The 21,442-nt window shown below is 32.6% G+C and overlaps 2 protein-coding genes, 1 long non-coding RNA gene and 1 pseudogene across 4 annotated transcripts in view; 3 read left to right on the forward strand and 1 right to left on the reverse strand.

The window, feature by feature from the left end:
* The window catches only part of LOC107485868 (disease resistance protein RPV1), a 96,804-nt gene that overhangs the window by 60,408 nt on the left and 14,954 nt on the right, over window positions 1-21,442 (forward strand).
* Window positions 1,056-10,763, forward strand: LOC127739709 (disease resistance protein RUN1-like; annotated as a pseudogene).
* Window positions 11,005-13,941, forward strand: LOC127739624 (disease resistance protein Roq1-like). The gene is made up of 3 exons (XM_052259910.1): window positions 11,005-11,773; window positions 12,202-13,318; window positions 13,418-13,941. The coding sequence occupies exons 1-3, from the start codon at window positions 11,271-11,273 to the stop codon at window positions 13,790-13,792; spliced, it is 1,995 nt and encodes a 664-aa protein (XP_052115870.1). The 5' UTR covers window positions 11,005-11,270; the 3' UTR covers window positions 13,793-13,941.
* On the reverse strand, window positions 11,709-17,228 carry LOC127746495 (uncharacterized). Of its 2 annotated transcripts, none has more exons than XR_008008138.1 (4): window positions 16,804-17,228; window positions 16,285-16,413; window positions 15,946-16,204; window positions 11,709-11,821 (listed from the first exon to the last, which is right to left on the reverse strand). It is a non-coding gene; the product is annotated as an uncharacterized LOC127746495 (long non-coding RNA). The 2 variants fall into 2 exon arrangements; XR_008008139.1 differs by lacking the exon at window positions 11,709-11,821 and adding an exon at window positions 14,899-15,101.

Below are 21,442 nucleotides of genomic sequence, written 5' to 3' on the forward strand. Positions count from 1 at the left end.
TGTTTGTAGGTCATTATAAAAATTAATTATGTACAAAAAATGTTTATATTTTTAGTACACAATCAACTGTACTCTTTTTTTTTTGTCAGATTTTTTTCATTGGATTTTTTTTACAAGGTTTTTAATGAGGTAGTCCCATTACAATGGATTTTGTACTCTTTTTCTTTCACTAAGGTTTTTTTTCCACTGGTTTTTCTTTAGTAAGGTTTTAACGAGACATAATCCTAAATGGACATCCAAAGGGGAGTGTTGTGACGAGGATACTATGGATAAGAATGGATGTCCATTAATGAGCAATTCAATTTTCTATGTTGAGAAGAATAAGTCTTTATGTTAAAGGAAATTAATGAGATTTAAAAATGCAAAATTTGTTTATCTATAAAAACATGTACGGAGCAAATAGAATATACACGGCATCAATAAATAACTCTCTCTCTTTTTTATATTACAATATTTCTTTTACTCTCTTTATATTTTATAACATAAATAACTCCTACGCAAAGGATATATAAAGATAAATTGTCATGAATTAATGCAGTTATGCCTGGTATAAAAGGAGCACTTGCATTGGGAGCTTAAAAAACTAAAAAAGAGAACTCGCAATGGGAATCAAGCACTTACTATTCTCATTGGTTGAGGCTTGAGATTGAGAACAATTCCTTTAGATAGGTGAGAGACACAAATTTAAATTTTGTTGGGATTTTATAAATATTTTTGGATAAAATAATAAATAAATTTTTAAAAATTTATTTTTTTTGATAGATTAGATTTTTTTAAAAAATATCAATAAATTTTTTTAAAGTAGTAGATATGGATATACAATATACAGTCATACACTATTTTCAAATTAATCTTTAGATTAATAATTTAATTTATTTATATTTATTATTGTAAGTAACTTTATTAATATTTTTTTAAAATAATTTATTCATATAAATCTTCAGAAATTTCTTTGTTTACTGTTTATTGGTCACTTTACTAGTTCACTCATTATTTTTTAATTTATATTTTTAATCATGTTTACTAAACCCTTCACTACCCAGCAGCTTCCGCTTAGTTTCGTTCCTCTTTTCAGAAGTGTTTCTTGAGTGAACTGTTTTGACTTTTGTGTTAACCACAACTCTTGTGCAGCACATACACACACCACGATCCACTTCTTCAAACTTCGAACATGGCATCCACCTCTTGTTCAGCTTCAATCCCACCGCCACCACCAAGATCATGCACCTATCACGTGTTCTTGAGTTTTAGGGGAGAAGACACTCGCACAGGCTTTACTAGCCATCTCTATGCCGCTCTCAGAAGGAAGGGAATCACAACCTACAAAGATGACAATAACCTTCGCAAAGGCGATATTATTTCAGATGAACTCCTGAAAGCAATTGAAGAGTCTATGTTTGCAGTCATTGTTTTCTCACCAGACTACGCTTCCTCCAGTTGGTGCTTGGATGAGCTCCAAAAGATCATGGAGTGCAACAACAAAGTGGGGCTACAGATCGAGATAGTGTTCTACGGTGTGAAGCCTTGTGATGTGAGGCACCAAATAGGAACCTTTCAGGAAGCTTTCAAGAAACACGAACAGAGACATGGCACTGAGAAGGTTCAAAGATGGAGAGATGCGTTAAAACAAGTTGCTGCTTATTCTGGTTGGACCTCCAAAAATCAGTAAGCTAACATATCATTAATTACACTTGTTATTACTTCAATTTATCTGCTAAATGATACTGATATGAATAAAAAGATTATTGAAACATAAAGAAGTGTACCCAAAAGTAAGATAGATCGATCGAAAGCAAAGAAACAAACTCGAATGAAGGGTGAATACCTATTTTGACATCTGATAATTTTTTGGAAGGACTTCGAGCGACCAAAAAAATCCTTCTATCAATAATCTCTTTTCAAAACATACTTATATGACACGTTAATTCCTAATATATTCTTTATTTAATTTTTATAAGTAGAAACAATTTAAATATTTCTTAGTTTTATACCATAAATTTAGCTAATGTATTTGAAAAAGGTAACAACAAAATATAGAAAAAACTAAACGGTCTTAACAATTATCTTTTAAAGACAACGAGACTCCCAACAAAAAAAATTGTCAATTCTAGTTGGCTCTTAATGGATTAATCAAGAATATAACAAGTCATGTAGGCTTATTCTATTAATACAAAGAACTACTCATAGAAGTAATGATTAAGGGGCGAAAATGATTTCTTTTTGTTGAGAGTCTCGTTGTCTTTCAAGATAATGGTCAGAGTCGCTTAGGGTATTTTCTCTTTGGGAGGGACAAAAAATGTTGGGGTTAAATAGAGACGAAAGAACTAAATTGGGTCTAAGTTGTAATTTTGTCACCTAAGTTAGTTATTGTACACTTCAGCATGGCACATGATAGCCACATTAGCACTGAATCAGCTGAGTCATAATAAAAAAGATGCACATAAATTACTATGGTGTTGGGAGCTCAATTTGGAGAATCAATATAGTAAAATTGGAACTTCGAAGGCCAAATTAGATAATTCCATAAATAGCAGGACAATTATAAAAATTTACTCTATTTAAAATCCCACATATTACAAATTAAACCCCACAAAATCAAGTTCATTACTATTTGGCGGATCTTTTAAAATAGGGATCGTATTGTCTCAACTCTCAAATAAGAATTTGGGAGCTAAAGTGTCCCTGTGTTTTTGGTAAGGGGTCATGTAATCTTTTGTGAAAATGTACATGACGGGGTTAGATTTTACTCTTGTATTGAGAATGAATGATTTTACTTTGTTGAATATTGCGTTATGTTTTTTCTTTTTATTTTTTTAACTGGACATAAATAGATACTAAGAGTTATTATTTTTTATGATGACTTATATAACTTGAAATTCTTTTCCTATTTAAGTATTTAACAGTCTTAGTATACGGTTGGTTAGTATACCACGTAATTAATAATGATTCAGTTAATCATGAATTAAATTAAATTTATAAAAATTAAATACATATAGCTTATTGCAAATAAATTTCGTAAAAGAAAATTGATTTTGTAAACTTTTGTTGTCTTGTTTTGTATTGTTTTTCTTTCTCTTATTACAAATTTTCATTTTTTTAAAAATAAAAGTCGTTGCTTTATTTTCCTATGTCTTGCTAGACTTACAAAGAAATTATCTTTCCCTGAATAGGGACGAGGCAGTACTTGTGGAAAACATTGCTCAACATATATTTGAAATATTGATTCCAAAGCTGCCATCTTCAATGAAGAATCTTGTGGGGATTGAACCAAGAGTGGAACAAGTGATTAGTCAAATAGGCCTTGGATTGAATGATGTTCGCTATATAGGCATATGGGGAATGGGCGGCATAGGTAAGACAACTATTGCAGGAGTAGTCTTTGAAACCATTCGAAGTAGATTTGAAGTTGCTTGCTTTCTTGCTGATGTAAGGGAGCAATGCGAGAAAAAAGATATTACTCACATACAATTGCAACTTCTTGATCAAATTAATATGAGTTCAAATGCTGTTCATAACAAGTATCATGGAAGGACAATGATTCAAAACTCTTTACATCTCAAAAAGGTACTTCTTGTTCTTGATGATGTAAATCATGAAAAACAATTAGAGGATTTGGCTGGGGAGAAAGATTGGTTTGGTCCTGGAAGCAGAATAATAATTACAACTAGAAACGTAGAGGTGCTAAAGGAGCAAGAGGTGCATGAAACTTATAAGGTTGAAGGGTTAGTGGAAAGTGCAGCCTTTAACCTCTTTTGTCTGAAAGCTTTTAAAAAACCAGAACCTACAGAAGGGTTTTTGGATTTGTCTAAAAAAGTGATTAAGTACAGTGGTGGTCTTCCATTGGCACTTAAAGTGTTGGGTTCTTATCTTAATTGGTAGATCTATTGCAGTTTGGCATAATGCTATTGAAAAAATAATGAGGTTTTCACATTCTGAAATTATTGATGTATTGAAAATAAGCTATGATGGTTTAGATTCTATGGAAAAGAATATTTTTCTAGATATTGCATGTTTTTTCAAAGGATGTGAAAAAGATTATGCAACACAGATATTAGAAGGATGTGGTTATCATGCTGAAATTGGTATTGATATTTTGATTAATAGATCATTGGTCACTATAAGTGACTATGGTATACTGGGAATGCATGATCTGCTTGAAGAAATGGGCAAACTTATTGTAATTCAAGAATCTCCAGATGATGCTAGTAAGCGTAGCAGATTGTGGTGTTACGAGGATGTTGATTTTGTACTTACTCAAAAGAAGGTAAGTGTCATTTTTTTCTCAACTACAGGATGCATAGAATTAAAATAAGAATTTGTGAAGTTGGTAGTTGAAAAGTTTAGACGATAATTTAGTCAAACTTGTTCAATCATCTAACGATTCTCAAATATCAACTTCACATAAGACGACTATAGACACTAAGAACAGGACAGGACAAGACACTGAAGAAAATTTTGTATTCTTGTATTTTGTTTGGTGATAAACTAGAACAAATTATTGAAATTCAATTTATTCTCATTTTTTTTCATTTAAAAAATTTAAGATGAAAAATATAATAATAAAAAATAAATAAGAATAACGAAAAAAAATGAAAAATAAGTTGTTATTAGTGTCTCCGTGTCCTTTCTGCCAGAATGGACACAAAATACACTAATTTAGTGTCTCTAGACACATTGTCTCTGTCTATGTCTCATCTGCCAAACACGATTCTGTGTTTATGTGTCCCTCTCAGTGTCCTGTCTTTTCTGTAAACAAATGCAGTCTATGTGACTTTTCACCATGTATTTAATATTCTATCTATAGGTAATTAAACTATTTTTTGTTTTTATGGTTTTCTCAATCAGTATAGTTTTTTCATTGGTTTTCTTATTGTTTATTTATTAATTTATGTGTATGTGTAGGAAACTGAAGCAACTCATAGCATCGTTCTACATAAGGTGTACATGAAGACTGAAGGGTATAGGAGAGATTTATCTTTCTCAAATATGTGCAAGCTAAAGCTTCTCATTTTAGGTGGCCTGGTAGCTCCCATTCTCTGCGATATTCCTTGTACATTAAAGGTTTTGCATTGGAGAGGTTGTCCAATGGAAACTTTATCCTTTATGGATCAATGCTATGAACTTGTTGAAATTGATCTGCTCGGTAGCAAAATTGTCCAGTTGTGGGATGGAAAGAAGGTAAACCTTTCATTGATAGCTCTATCAAATTTTATTACGTTAACATTTCCAGCAAAAATAGTAACCATGTGATATTTCTTTAATGTTTTCCAGGTTCTAAAAAAGTTACAGCACTTGAATTTGTCCAGCTGCCACAAGCTGAAGCAAACACCAGATCTTTCTGGGGCTTCCAATCTTAAAACACTTCATCTTGAGCATTGTTATGAGATGAATTATATTCAACCGGCTCTCGCACACCACAAGAGCCTTGTTGAATTGGATTTAGGGCAATGTAAGAGTCTTGAAACACTTGGAGATAAATTGGAGATGAGTTCACTCGAGACACTAGATCTTAATGGCTGCAGTAGTTTGAGAAGACTGCCAGAATTTGGGGAATGCATGAAACAGTTATCGATTCTTATTCTGACAGATACAGGTATAGAAGAGCTACCCCTGACGCTTGGAAATTTGGCCGGCGTGTCTGAGTTGGACTTAACTGGATGCGACAAGCTTACTAGTCTTCCCTTCTCACTTGGATGTTTCTTTGGCCTAAAAGAGTTGATGATAAGTAGATTCGTGGAGCTTAGTTGTGTTCCTTACCGCACTCATGGGTTAGAGTCCCTCACTGCTTGGGATGATTCTGACAACCCAAATATTGTTGGACTCTTGGGTTCTCTCTCTCGCCTCACCTCTTTGAGTAGCCTGAAATTAGAAGGATGTTTTGAAACATCTAGAGAAAACCCGACCCTTTACTACGATCTTGGCCACTTAGAATCGTTGACGGATTTGGATTTATCGGACAACTCTTTTTTAAAAGTTCCAATAAGTATCTATAAACTTCCCAGACTTACACGTCTGAATCTAGATTATTGCTGTTACCTGAAGGTTTTGCCAGAGCTTCCATCAAGTCTAAGAGAATTACGCGCACGGGGTTGTGATTCACTGGTTGCATCCAATGTGAATGATGTTGTATCAAAGGCGTGTTATGGCTTTGCAGAATCATCGAGCCAAGATCGTGAAGACGTCTTGCAAATGTTGATCCATGGGAAGGAAATTCCAGCATGGTTTGAGCATCAGGAACAAGACAACGGTGTTTCAGTCTCATTCCCGCTTAATTGCCCTGCACCTGAATCCATCGCACTTTCTCTCTGTTTCCTATTACAAGGTAAAGCGTTCTTAAGCAAACAGCCATCAGTGATCTGCAACGGTAAAGAATTCATCAACACGAGTTTATTGAACGTGTGGTCTAGTTCATATAATTTGTGCATTGTCTGCGTGAACAGTTACTATTTTAGTAACCTGTTATGCCAACACAATCACTTCCAAATGCTATTTCCCAGTGATTATAACATCCGAGTACAGAGATCTGGAGCACGTTGGGTGTGCAAGCAAAACATTCAAGATTTCAAGAAAGGAAAATCCGCAACGGAGGGCGTTATGCACCATTTGGCGTCTCGCAAAAGCTCTGACCCACCTGAACTCTTACCTCTCTTCCCTTTGCATTCCCACAGCACTTGGCTCTAATAGCTCATGACACAGGTTTCTCAATATATAACATGTATCATTGCAAAATTTAGATCTCATGATACATGACAGAGCACAATGGCGTCATTTGATTCATGTAGCCAACCCCACTTAGTGGGACAAGGCTTTGTTGTTGTTGTTTATTGCAAAATTTAGATCTCTTCAGCTAAATGGTTCCCCAGATTTGAAGCTTAACTGCCATGTGAACCCCAGAAGGAAATTTAAATCTTGGGGACAAACAGAACACATGAAGGGCGTATATATATTTGGGGCTAATACTAGTTGTCTTTAGGGGGTGTCACAAATGCAGACAGGGTCCTGTGCTTATGAAAATCCGGCATTTGTTTTTGATGGAGAATTATATCTACCGAAGCTCTCCTTTATGTCACTTTTCAATTTTCATGTCGCTTCAGTTAGTCTTCAAAAATCAGGTAATTGATTCTATTTATTATGGATCTATCTCGCTTGGCTTCAGTTAAGTTGAAATTATTCAGGCCGATGATCAATTCAGTTTATATAAATATGGGTATTTCATGTTTGTATTTTAGTTTGTTAATTCTTTTTCTTTCAACTTTTGTGAAAAATAATATGTTGGGTTCTGATAGAGGAGAGTCTGTGTTATGCAATTACTGGGAATGTGCTTCTGGGATAAATTGCATGTTTCAAATTGTGGATATGAGAAAAAGGGGATGGGGAGGAATATGAATTGAGCATTTGGAGGTTGTATTTGAGTTCACGTGTGATGGCTTTTCTATTTTTTTTAATATCTTGGGAAAAGCAACATTTAATCTTGGTTTCATGTGTAAATTGTTGCAACGAAGTTACAGTGATTTTGTTTATTGGGTTGGAGGGTTTTTAGGAAGATGGCACTTGAGATTGTGATATGAACTGAGATCTAGCAGAATTAAGGATATTATTGATGAACTAGGGATTGCCAATTAGCACTCCCTAGAGGATTCTACACAGTTGGAACTACCAACTCAGGGAGAGGGATTCTCTCGAGTTTCTAACAGAATTCACAACAGAAAATGCACTATCTCTAAACTAACTATAACCTAGCTATTTATAGGCAGTGAGTAATAGAGTCTAACAACCTATCAGCCAGCTGGACCATGCTAACAACTCCTAAAACTGACACTTAACTTCTACTTACCACAGCCCAACCCTGTTAGTAGTAGGCGTCTCTATATCAGATTGACAATGTTCTGAATATTTTTTTTTTGTTTTGGCTGCAGCATAGAGTGAGATTTGGCAAGCATAACGAGACAAATTCAGATTCCTTACAGAGAGTGAAGTAGAAAATCTACAAGCCATAGCAAATGTCAACTTAGTTGCCATTCTTGTAAGTTTCCAGTTGTCTAATTCTGTGGGTTATGTCTTTGATGTACCCCATTAGAACTTTGATTACTAATGTTTGATGATCAACTAATTTTTAATCACACATTCTTTTAAGAGTTCTTACTTGATAAGCTTTTAATATGCTATTTCTTTTCTTTAAACAGCTATATTTTTTCAATTTGAGACATCTTTCCTTTCCAACTATGTCAAGGTCCAGCTTTCAGACAAAAGAATACACATTGGTCCAGCTTTCAATCAAGTTCATCTTGAATTGTTATCAGAGGATTTGTCAGTCCAGGTGCCTGTCTAGTTCTGATTTTTTTTTATCCTTTAATTTGAAAACTTCTAATCTTATGGTAGTTGAAAATGAATTGTGGCCTTAATATTGGTGTAGGATTTTTCCTTTTATAATTATGGTATGAAAAATATATTAAAAAAAATTCCACTTTGTGAAATTACTAAAAGATATGTTGATGTTGATGTCATAATCATAAATTGAATAGGATATAGGTATCTTATAAAGTAGAGGTTTGGACAATATATTTTTATCAAAGATAAGATATATTGACAGAAAAGACATGGATTCACTAGGAAATTCTGTCACTTCAAGCTGATAAATGTGATCAATTACCTTTATAAAGTTTCATGGCATTGGAGGAATCATTGCATTTTTTCCTCCTTTGATGTAACTTCTTTTCTAATAAATCATGTGACATTTTCAGGAAAATGAGATATAAATGTATAATATGTATGATGAAGTTCTATGAAGGGTTAATGCAGATAATTAACTGAAGTGCTGAAGCCAATTTATATCCTAGTGCAATAACTTCAATAGTTAAGTGCTGAAGCTTGGGTAGATATATTCTAATATTTTCTTTGCTTAGTTTCTCACTGATGACATTATTTTGTGTTATCAGCTTCAAATTACAGAGGCAGTTGGATACTTACTTTCTCCTTGCTCACATGTGCTCTGTTCAAGCTTAAAGAATGGATACTTGTCCTGCTTACTCTGTTAAGAAGTTCTGAGGTATGGTTGGATTCGTTGACATGATCTCAGCAGCAACGGTGTCAAAATAAATGGTAAAAATGTAATAGATGATGAAAAATAGAATTCTTAATCATTTCGTTATATATATAATATGAGGTGACAACAGCGATAACACTGACATGATATAATTATGTTAACTATGTCGGACTGGTACAAGGCTAGTCAAATGGCATTACTATTAGATTCCTAACATGTGAATAGTTCCAATGTCTCAGCAATTAGTGCCCTCTTATCTTTGGTTCTACATTATTGTTAGATGATTTTTATAACATGTTTGGAATTAAACATGCAAATCGGAGAGGACATTTTTAAGCAAACACAGCAATATGCCAGTAATTATTGCATGTCTTCACTGTCATTGCACTTTTCCTTTTGTAAAGGGAGTCATTTAGACATGTATTTGGCGTCTTTTTAATTCCATTCTAGCAAAGGTTCACTTTGTTGGCAAGTGCATTCTCCTAATGAGACTTTACAGGTGCTTTTTGACTTATTCCATCATGATGTTCAGCATACAGCACCATGCTGCAGCCTGCAGGTATATCTAATTTAGATTACTGTGGGAAATTATAGCATGCCAGAATGTAACTAAATAATAATTAATATAGCATATAAATATGGTTTCTGCCTATTACGTGTGCACTATAGTTACACCCTACATTTGTTGAATATCAAGATTTACTTGAAGACATTGAAGAGAAACTATCATCAATTGCAAATACAGAAGAATAATGAAACTGGATCTACAACTATATTAGAATAGTAGAAACAGAGTCACATATGGGGCACCACACCATTATTTATCTGTTGAAGATAAGCAGCTAAAATAAAAATGCATTTGTGGATTTTGTCCATGATTATGGTAATTTTTTCTACTCTACTTTTCTGCAAAATAGATACAATTTTTTTAAAAGAATGAAAAATGAAAAAAAAAAGAGAAAAGAAAAAGAAAAACGGAACCTAAAGAATGTCTTATCTTTTTATTGTGTTGTGTGATAATATGCTCAAACGTCCAAGGCTATTTTATCCTTTTTTTAATTATTTTTCCTCTTATTTAATTTCTCATTTGAAGAGTACCACATATTTTTGCGGTTCATAAATCTTTTGCCACTTTATAAAAAAGGGTTCACTTTCTTGACCTGTGCATTCTCCTCTTTCAATGTTACATATTCTCTTTTACTTGTTTCCTCACAATGTGCATTCTCATGAACAAAATATATGATTACCTCCTGCTATCTGTCCATTGCAGACTCATTCAAGATTTATTGGAAGAGAAGACTTTTGCAATGATTGAAGATATATGAGAGTGAATGTAGATTTCATCTTTGCTTGGTATACATGTTTTCTTGCTGACAAAGTTATATGCCCGAGTGGGTTTCTTCACCTTGATCTGCTTGAAAGCTCCGATGGATTATATCTCAAACATAAATGGCCCATGCATTCCTTTATTATACTTGATTGTGGTGACAAGCAAACATTGTTTATATTCTGGTAAACCATGGTTTTCATCACAAGTCATTTTGCTGGTGCTAATCCCATGAATATGCCGTAGTTTGTGTGGCCAGACGTGTGCATATAATTTTGAGGAGTGCATTATTCTCTTCACTTTTCCATCCAAATTGTGTAACATTTTTTTTTCTGATTTTGTAAAATATGAACAGACCCATTTGTATATAATATATTGTTATGCTCCCTTTTTACCCTTCCTTAGCATTTCACAGCTCAATTCATTTTTTGGTTGACTTGGTTTGTTAAGTATTGCCATCAATTCTTTGTTAGGAGTAAACTCTTAGTTAAATTTACTGTGTGCAAAAAAATAAATAAATAAATAAATAAATAAATAAATAAATAACAGAAAATAAAGAAGTTGTAAAATATGATCATATTTACCATATTTTGTTCTTTCTAACGTGTATTTCACAAAATCTCTTGGTGGACAGAAACAAGTCAATAAAGCAAGGTCTTTGTGCAAAGGTTGAAGGTTCCCTATTTGTTTCCTGTAGTGTAGGCCATAGTACTTCATTAACCAATCAGATTCCACAAACTTCCTATATTCAGAGTTTCACACACGCATGCCATGATCTTATCTCTTGTTCCTTAGTCTACAAGCACCCAAGAAACCACACTGCTACAAGCTGCAGATTTCAGTTATTCACAGCGCAACTCACTCTGCTTTTTGCTGAGATACACATCTGAACTTAAGCATATGGAGTCTGCTATAGGTAGAGTCTCTTCTAGTCCATTCCTACCACCACGATCATGGACATATCATGTGTTCTTGAGTTTTAGGGGACAAGACACCCGCAAAGGATTCACTGATCATCTCTATGCTTCACTGCAGAGGAAGGGAATCACGAATTTTAGAGATGATATGAACCTTGAGAGAGGTGAAGTTATTTCACATGAACTTCTCAGAGCAATTGAAGAGTCTATGTTTGCAGTCGTTGTTCTGTCGCCAAACTATGCTTCCTCTCCTTGGTGCTTAGATGAGCTCCAAAAGATTGTTGAGTGCAAGAACAACCTGGGGCTACAGATTGTGCCAGTGTTCTACGGTGTGGACCCTTGTGATGTGAGGCACCAAAAAGGAACCTTTGAGGATGCTTTCAGGAAACAAGAAGAGAGATTTGGAGGAGACAGTGAGAAGGTCAAGAGATGGAGAGATGCTTTAATACAAGTTGCCATTTACTCTGGATGGGACTCCAAAAATCAGTGAGTTCACTGTCCATCAGCTTCAATTGTTTTATACTGATTATGTGCCTTACATAAATATAAAGTAATTGTCAGCAAGTTAAGGTGATTTAAGATTCCAACATTTTAAGTAGTTGTCAGCAAGTGTAGACTGATAACTGAGAGGACCAAATGACCAATCTTATTATACCTTTGATATATAAAACATAAAATAAAACATACTTGGAGCAAGGTTAAGCAATTCCTCTTGTCAAATTATGCTCTCCACATGCTATAGTAGTTGAAGAAAACATGCAAGTCATTCATATTCAGCCAATAATTTGAGAACTTTATTTATACTCTTCCTTCTATCCTAATAATTCTAATTTGTTTTTTCAAATAAGAAAAAATGTTACCTTATTTTGTATGCGTTTCATTTTAGACCCAATAAAAAGTTCTTTCTTATATAGGCATGAGGCAACACTTGTGGAAAGCATTGCTCAACATGTGCATACAAGGCTAATTCCAAAATTGCCATCTTGCATAGAGAACCTTTTTGGTATGGCTTCAAGGGTGGAGGATGTAACTACACTCATGTGTATTGGGTTGAGTGATGTTCGATTTACAGGCATATGGGGCATGGGTGGTGTTGGTAAGACAACTATTGCTAGAGCAATCTATGAAGCCATTGAAGATCAATTTCAAATTAGTTGTTTTCTTGCTAATATTAGAGAGACATGTGAGACAAATGGGATACTTCAACTACAAAAAATTCTTGGTGAACATATTCATGTGAGTAGATGTACTTTCAGTAATTTGTATGATGGAATGAGGATCATAAGAAATTCTTTATGCAACAAGAAGGTTCTTATTGTTCTTGACGATGTGAATGATGTAAGCCAATTGGAGAATTTGGCAGGGAATCAAGACTGGTTTGGCCCTGGAAGCAGGGTAATGATAACAACCAGAGATATGCATCTACTAAAGACACATGAAGTGTGTGACACTTATGAGGTTGAATGTTTAGATAAAAGGGAAGCTCTTCGTTTCTTTTGTTCAAAAGCCTTCAAACGTGATGTTCCTGAAGAAGGGTATTTGGAAATGTCCCATGAAGTGGTCAAATATACTGGTGGTCTTCCATTGGCACTTAAGGTTTTAGGTTCTTATCTTTATGGAAGAAATGTCAGTGCTTGGCATAGTGCTGTCAAAAAATTAAGAAGTGTTCCGGATGCCAAAATTCTTGAAACACTAAGAATAAGTTATGATAGTTTGGATTCCATGCAAATGGAAATATTTTTAGATATAGCCTGCTTTTTTAAGGGAAAGCCTAAAGACAAAGTATTAGATTTATTTGAAAAGCGTGGTTATAATCCACAAATTGAAATTGATGTTTTGATTGAGAGGTCTTTGGTTACAGTAAAGCAGGACATAGATGTGTTTAAGAAAAAGTTTGATGTGTTGGAAATGCATGATTTGCTTCAAGAAATGGGGAGAAACTTTGTCATTCAAGAATCTCCAAATTATCCTAGTAAACGTAGTCGATTGTGGTCTCCAGAGGACCTTGATCTCATGCTTACACAAAACAAGGTATGTGCCAACTCTTTCACAATTCTAAGGTGTTCTAGCACTTTATTTGTATTTCAACTTGCTCCATAAGACTTTCTCATATTTTAATTTTCTATACAGGGAACTGAAACAATTCAAAGCATAGTTCTACCTCCAATAGGAAATGGGACATACTATGTGCAACGTTGGAGAGACAAAGCTTTTCCAAATATGAGTCAGCTAAAATTTCTCAACTTTGATTTTTTGAGAGCTCATATTCATATCAATATTCCAAGTACCTTAAAAGTTCTTCACTGGGAACTTTGTCCACTGGAGACCTTGCCCCTTGTGGATCAAAGATATGAACTTGTTGAAATTAAAATAAGTTGGAGTAACATTGTACAACTTTGGCATGGATTTAAGGTAAGACTCTTTTTTCTTTACAAATTCTCAGGAGCTCTTTCAAATTCTGTTACATTAGCCTTTAAAAACTTGGCAAGTTTAACATATTTCTAATGTGATCAGTTTCTAGAGAAGTTGAAGCACTTGGATCTAAGCTGTTCAGGCTTGGAGCAAACACCAGATCTTTCAGGGGTTCCTGTTCTTGAAACACTTGATCTTTCATGGTGTCACCGCCTAACACTTATTCACCCCTCTCTCATATGCCACAAAAGCCTTCTTGTGTTGAATTTGTGGGAGTGCACAAGTCTTGAAACTTTTCCAGGTAAATTAGAGATGAGTTCGCTCAAGGAACTGGATCTTTGTGAGTGTAAGAGTTTCATGAGTCCTCCTGAATTTGGAGAGTGCATGACAAAGTTATCAAGACTTTATTTTCAGGACATGACTATATCTGAACTACCCATATCACTTGGATCTTTAGTTGGCCTATCTGAATTGGACTTAAGAGGTTGCAAAAAGCTTACTTGCCTTCCTGACAGTATTCATGAATTAGAGTCCCTCAGAATTCTGCGTGCTTCTTGGTGCTCAAGTCTTTGTGATTTGCCACATTCTGTGTCAGTTATACCTTTTTTAAGCATCCTTGACTTACGAGATTGTTGTCTAACTGAGGAGTCATTCCCTTGTGATTTCGGACAGTTTCCATCGCTGACGGATTTGGATTTATCAGGCAACCATTTTGTTAATTTGCCAATAAGTATCCATGAACTTCCCAAGCTTAAATGTCTTAGCCTAAATGGTTGCAAAAGGCTTCAAAGTTTGCCGGAGCTTCCTTCAAGTATAAGAGAACTGAAAGCATGGTGTTGTGATTCACTGGACACACGCAGTTTCAATAATTTATCAAAGGCATGTTCTGTTTTTGCATCAACTAGCCTAGGCCCTGGTGAGGTCTTGCAAATGGTGATTCCAGGGACAAATATTCCATCATGGTTTGTTCATAGACAAGAAAGTAACTGCTTATTAGTCCCCTTCCCACATCATTGCCATCCAAGTGAAAGGCTAGGGATTGCTTTATGTTTCCTAGTGCGGCCTTCCAAACGCTGGTTTTCCCTCTCACTCCGTTTGGCCGTTGGCAATGGTGATAGAGTCATAACCAGCAGCATTCCTATTTGCTATCATCAAGGTTATCACCTGTGTATGTTTTGTATGACCAATGATTGTTTAAGTGATCAAGAAACTCGGAAAGCCATTCATTTTGAGCTGTCGTTTGAAAATATCAATGTTGAATATCCCCCAAAAATATTGAGCTCTGCTGCATGTTGGGTGCATACTGATGAAGTTGAGCATTTGAACAAAGGGGAAACTGAGAGGCCCAACAAGAAAAGACAAAAGATGCTAGAAGAGAAGCATTGAGGAAATGGGTTTATAACTGAAAAAAAAAATATTGGAAGCTGATATGGTTGGATATTGGAAGTAGAATCAACATTTCCAATGATGAACATGGAGGAGATGCATAGATGCAGTCTCAGAAATGCATATGAAATTTTGACACTCATTTGAACAGCAAGTTATCTTGTTAAGTTGTACATTAGGTGAATTTTCATGTTTCAACTTTGTACTAAAGTAAGATTTGTTTGTCTTCAGAAGTGAGTAATCAATTCTACTCTTTTGGATATTTTCTATCTTCAGTGGTATGGTTTGTTATCGAGCTTGAAACTATTCAATTGAAATCAACTCTATAATAAATTATAAAAGTAATAACCATTTTGTCACGATTATCTTACTGAAATTTTTTATTCTATGGAAACTGCGCATACGTCATATACTAAAGAAAGTCAGTACTTGGAGAATTATTGAGTTTACTATCAGTAAAATGTAACAAACTTACACTTGTTTATAAATTATAACCAATTGGACCTCACTTGAGTGAAATTACTGTCCACCTTTTCTAGCTAAGTTCACCAGCCAGTTCAGTTTCTAGTAGCAAGGCACACTGAAAATAAATTTTATGTTTTACACAGTTTGACCGAAAAAAAAAAACAGGAGTAAATCTGTATTTGGTAATTTGGTAGCTTTATAGTCTCTTGCTTCAATTTTCATATATGCCATTTTAAAAGGGATGTATTTTTAACTAATTTATTTATTTTGTAATGTAAATTATAATCATAGCAGTATAGTTACAGAAGGTAAGAGTGTATCAGTTTCAACATGGTTACTAATGATATGTCAAAGAATATAACTAAGTTAATAACAAAATTAGAGAAGTTACATACCAGCCTGGTCTTAGTTGTTGAGCCGCCGGTATACTTGGAGCACCTGGCTAATACTTTGTTAGCTTTCTTTGTGAGACACCGATGCCTGAACCTCTCATCGGCCCAGTAAACGTACATAGCCTTCTTGATTTCTGGGCGAAGCCAAGAAGTGAGGTGGTTCACGTACATCCTCCAGCATCTATTGTAACTGCTTACCCATTCGATGGTCGTATATTTTCTTAATGAGGGCATCGTGCTCCTTGTCCTATATAAAGTTTAGCTACACAACAAAACTTTAAAATTAGTTAATCAAAATATATCATACATAGCTAAAAAGGTTTGACTATATTAAGCTTTTACCGTCCACTTCTAAAACCACCACTCTCTGATCTCAAAGGGGATCTTTTTTGTGGTTCGGCCATGGATGGTCGTATATCAAGTTGATGATGTTGGTCATCTCGAGTACATGCGTTGTTGTTTGGTGTAAACCTATCAACAATTCACAAATAACCAATATGACAATATAAATTAAAACTTCAGAAGCAAATAACCATAATATATAGAGTTCTTTACAAATTTCGACAAAATTTCATCTATAACTGGAATGCGCCACAAATTCTGTCCATCAACAATTAACTTAAACAGCACCAATTGTCAACACTCATTGAACAACAGTCAATAATCAAGAAGCAACATCCATAAATCCACTAAATCCACTAAACTAGAATCAATAATCAAGAATCAATAATCAGTATATATCAAACACTTTTATCAATTTAAACCTACAACCCTAAATCCACTAAAACTAGAATCAATATCAAGAATCACTAATCACGACTTATCAAACACTTTCAGCATATAAAAGACTTAAAGTAGTACTTTCGTCGTTCCGCCATCAGGTCAAATCGTCATATGTATGATGCGAGGTGGTGGGGGCATCAGTTGACTGGCTTCCATGAGAGGATTCCAGCGCCGCGGTGTCCGTTGTTGGAGGTGGCGTCGCCGAGACAGTGAGCTACTAAGCAGATGGAGGCGGCAGTGTCACCGTAGGACGTAGGGACGTAGTTGGGATTAGGGACCATGATGAATGGCTGGTCCGATGCACTCCCAACCTGTGACATCATCGGGTAGTCGGACTAGAGGGAGAGGATCTAGAATTCACAGGGGTACCAGCAGAAACTCTCCCTCTACTATGACCACTAGGCTGATCCGCAATACCTCTACCTATTGTCATGTCTGCAAAGAGCATACCAATTAAAAATGTGCTAAACATATCCCAACATCATTCAAAATGCTTAGTCAAAATAAACTACGTTAAACTTAGTTAAAGAAATATATTATCCGTTGAAATCAAATAAAACAAAAGAGGTAAGTGCATATTCTAACTTCACAAATATTTAGCAATATATATTACTACATGTATAATTTTTTCCGTATACAAATAAAAAGTCATTCATAAGTAATTTAAAATAATCTCATATTTGATTTTTTTTTAATTTACTATCATTTTTACTCTTAAAACATTGAAAATCAATGTGATTTACTATCGAAGTCTTTAATCAAAACCAAACAAAGAGAACAAATCAACAATAATCAACAATAATAAAAAAATCAGAACAACAAATTAATTTTATAAATTATAATAACTAATTCAGAACAAATCAACAATAATAAAACATATTTTAATTAGAATCGGAACATGTTCTAATTAAAATTGAAACTAAATAAGTTCAGTACCCTAAGTTCAGAATTTTAAAAAATCCTAAATTCAAAACAAATTTAGTACCCTAAGTTCAAAACTAAATAAGGAATAGAAATAAGAACATGCTTTAATTAAAATTTAAACTAAACAAGTTCAGTACACTAAATTCAGAATTTTAGAAAATCTTAAGTTTAAAACAAGTTCAGTATACCCTAAGATCTAAATTAAATAAGGAACACAAATCAGAATATGTTTTAATTAAATTAAAACTAAATAAGTTCAGAACACTAAATTTAGAATTTTAAAAAAACCCTAAGTTTTAAATAAGTTCAGTATTCTATGTTTAGAACTAAATAATCAACAATAATCAGAAGTCTCAAAACAGCAAATAAACCTTATAAACTATATCAACAAATCGAAATTTCAGATAACCCTAAGTTTAGAAACATTATCTAAAAAAGAGCACTAGAGATGAGAAGAAGAAGCGGCATAGGCGATAGCGGTGTAGGCGGCAGCAGTAGCGGTAGCAAATCGTTTAGAATTCGGCAACTACAACGGTGACAACAAAAACGACGAGGAGTGGCTCTCGGAGAGAAGGGGGTTGTCGGGGAAATGAGAGGGGGTAGAGAGAGAGTGGGAGGCGAGAGAGTTATAGAGAGAGAGAGAGAGAGAAATTCGAATGAGGGGAAGAGGATTTGCGCTTCAAATTTATGGCACAGTTACCATCGGTTTTACCCTCGAAAAAATGCAACGGCCACGTATTGCGGATCGCCAAAACGAAGCGTTTCATTAATTGGGTTTATCATTAGATTTTTTCACCGATAAATCTGACCCTAAAGATAAAGGATGCGCTAATTTTTTTTATTTTACCTTCAATTATTACCGGCAATTTTACCATCAGAATTGTAAATCCGTTGAAAATAATTTAACTTGACGAATTTGATGTCCAACTCATCAGTAAATTCGCCGGTAAATCTGCAGTTACTCTACGACGTTAGATCTAACGGTAAATCTGATAGTACTCAACATTTTTCTTGTAGTATGACAGAAACTACAGGTAGTAGACGCTAAATTTGATGTACCTTAGCTTAATCAAATATAATTATATTTTCAAGACCATATAAGATAAAATGGTATATTTCTGATTATATTTATAAAATTAGTGGAACATGTTTCTTTCAAATTCACACAAAGAAAAAATCATCTAAGTGTGATTTTATGTCTATTGTGCTGGTGGTTTTATGTCTATTGTGGTGATGATTTTCTAGATTAGATAATCTTTTTGTTTATTTTTTTATAAAAGAATATTAAAAATTTAAATATTTAATATTTATCACTAATCATCTATGTGTTGGAATATACTTCTATCACTATTATTATAATAAATTTACTTATGTGTTTGAATATATTTTATTTACTATTACTATAATTTATTTATTTTAGGCAAGCTAAAAAGTGTGCAATATTTGTACAATTGTCTCGTGTGAGTATAACTGCTTTGTTTACCACTATATTACAAAACTTATTATCCTATTGTTCTTTATTCCTTTTCAGATAAGAACGTTGATAGTCTAGTATCACTTGAATTGGTGGACCTTTATTGTTTAAGAACATAGTGTCTTGTGTGTAAATATCTTGATAAATCTTTAGATATGTTAAAGTACTCTACATGCAGTATATAACTATCTTGATAAATCTTATTAAAGTGCTCCATATACACCACAGACGAGATTTAACCACAGTGACTTGAGATAGTTTATTTTGTAAATATTTTTATATATAGTCTTATTAACTTGAAAATTATATGAAATGTTTAATTACTTTGTTAATTCTTATAATTTTACCAAATTTTTAATTAAATTTTTTTATTTTTTTTCTTTTAATTGGGTCAAATCGGTACACTACTTTTAATTTTATAATTACATCTTTTTCATATTAAAAATATTAAAATTAACATAATATTTTTACCAAAATACATGCGGTTAAAGATTTAATTAAGTTTTTAATTACAAAGACCTTCAATTTATGAAAAATATACAGTTAACTCTAATATTTTTTATATTAGAAAAAATTTAATTATAAAATTAAAACCGTATAAAGATCAAATTGAAAGAAAAAAAAGTTTAGAGACCTAATTAAAAATTTGATAAAACTATAAAAACTAACAGAGTAATTAAACCTATATAAAATTATTAGACTATGTTTTGTAGTAAATCTTAAACTAAATTTGTGCTGAATTTGAGTTAAATCTGATATGTAAGTATGTGGTGTTAGTATTGTAGAAAATTTTATTAATAATTTTTTTTTTAAATTTATTTTTGAGGCTTGTTGGGAATAACTTTTTAAGTGCCAGAAATAACTTATTTTGGACGGTGACAAATAATTTGTAAAAAAAATGAAACTAAAAGTTAAAAATAATTATTTAATATAAGAAAATGCTACTAAAATGCTATTAGAAAAATTATGTCTAGAAAAAATTAATTATAACCTATATAATTGTAAACTACACAAAAATAATTTTTTTCGAAATTTTTTTTACATAAAATTTAATTTTTTTTGTCCAATTTGTTATTTTTAAAATATACAACTCATTAGACTGATCATAAAAATAATTCTAACTTGAAAATTGAGATTTATGACAAAATAAAAAATTAAACCAACTAGTTTTTATAATCCACATACTTAGACGAACTTGATCTGAACGTATCGTGCTGACCAAACTCTAAGGGTGTGTTTGGAAACCTGTTGGAAGAGAAGAAACACGTTTAAATTTTTTGAAAGTTTCAACTTTTGGTTTGGCAAATTTTTTTCTCATGAACGCAGAAGTGATTCTGCTGCCAAAACCAGCGTTTACAAGAAGCAACTATTTTTAGCTTCTGCGTTTTCTTAACGGGCTTTTAGCCATAGATACTAACCTTTTATTTACTTTTTACCAACTTTATCCTTTGTATATGTTATTGTATTATTTATAAAATTCTTGTTATTTCTATTTATATGAGCTCTAATTTTCTATTATTTATTATTTTTATTTTTTAACTATTTGTTTGACATTATACACTTTTATAATCGTGATTTTTATGTATTATGTTTGTTATTATCTTTTTATAATATGATTTATTAATTCTATTAGGTAAAGTAAATTAAATAAAAAATTAACTGTAAATAATAATAATAGTAAAAAATTATAACATACTAAAAAAAGAGTACTAAAAATATTAAAAATATATTATATAAAAAGATCATTAAGAACTTTTAAATTTGTTTCAATCACTTAATTTTTTTTATTATTTTCAGTACTATTTTTTATAATTGTAATTCTCCTATACTATATTTTAGTGTAATTTTTTATAATATAAATTATGATTCCATTAAAAAAGATAAATTAAATAAAAAATTAATCATATATAATAATAAAATCATAAACGTTGGATTTCAAATTAATATTAAGAATAAGATTATTGAGAGTACTAGAATAAGAGTACGATGTAAAAAAATACTAAAGTAACATTTAATACTTAAAAAATGTAACATATTTGATTAAATATTCTTATATATATATATATATATATCTAAAATTTATATTGTTTCATTTTTATTTAAAAATATATTTTATCTATTTTTATATGTTATTTTTATTTTAGTAAGTAAATATTAATTTTATTATAAAATTAACTAATAAGATCTATTTAAATATCTAAATTAAAATGATAGGATAATATAAAAAAATTATTTAAGTTGAAGTCTATTTTAGTAATTTTTTTTATCTAAAAATGATTTTAAATAATATAAGCCAAACAACATTTATTTTACTATAAT

This window comes from Arachis duranensis, chromosome 4 (genome assembly GCF_000817695.3).
Source record: "Arachis duranensis cultivar V14167 chromosome 4, aradu.V14167.gnm2.J7QH, whole genome shotgun sequence".
In the NCBI taxonomy this organism is placed as follows: Eukaryota; Viridiplantae; Streptophyta; class Magnoliopsida; order Fabales; family Fabaceae; genus Arachis; species Arachis duranensis.

Excerpts from the sequence above, each read along its gene's own strand:
- LOC127739624 (XM_052259910.1), top strand. The coding sequence starts at position 11,271 with ATGGAGTCTGCTATAGGTAGAGTCTCTTCTAGTCCATTCCTACCACCA. Across the intron at positions 11,774-12,201 it reads GGATGGGACTCCAAAAATCA|GCATGAGGCAACACTTGTGG; the intron begins GTGAGTTCACTG and ends TTTCTTATATAG. Across the intron at positions 13,319-13,417 it reads TCATGCTTACACAAAACAAG|GGAACTGAAACAATTCAAAG; the intron begins GTATGTGCCAAC and ends TTTTCTATACAG.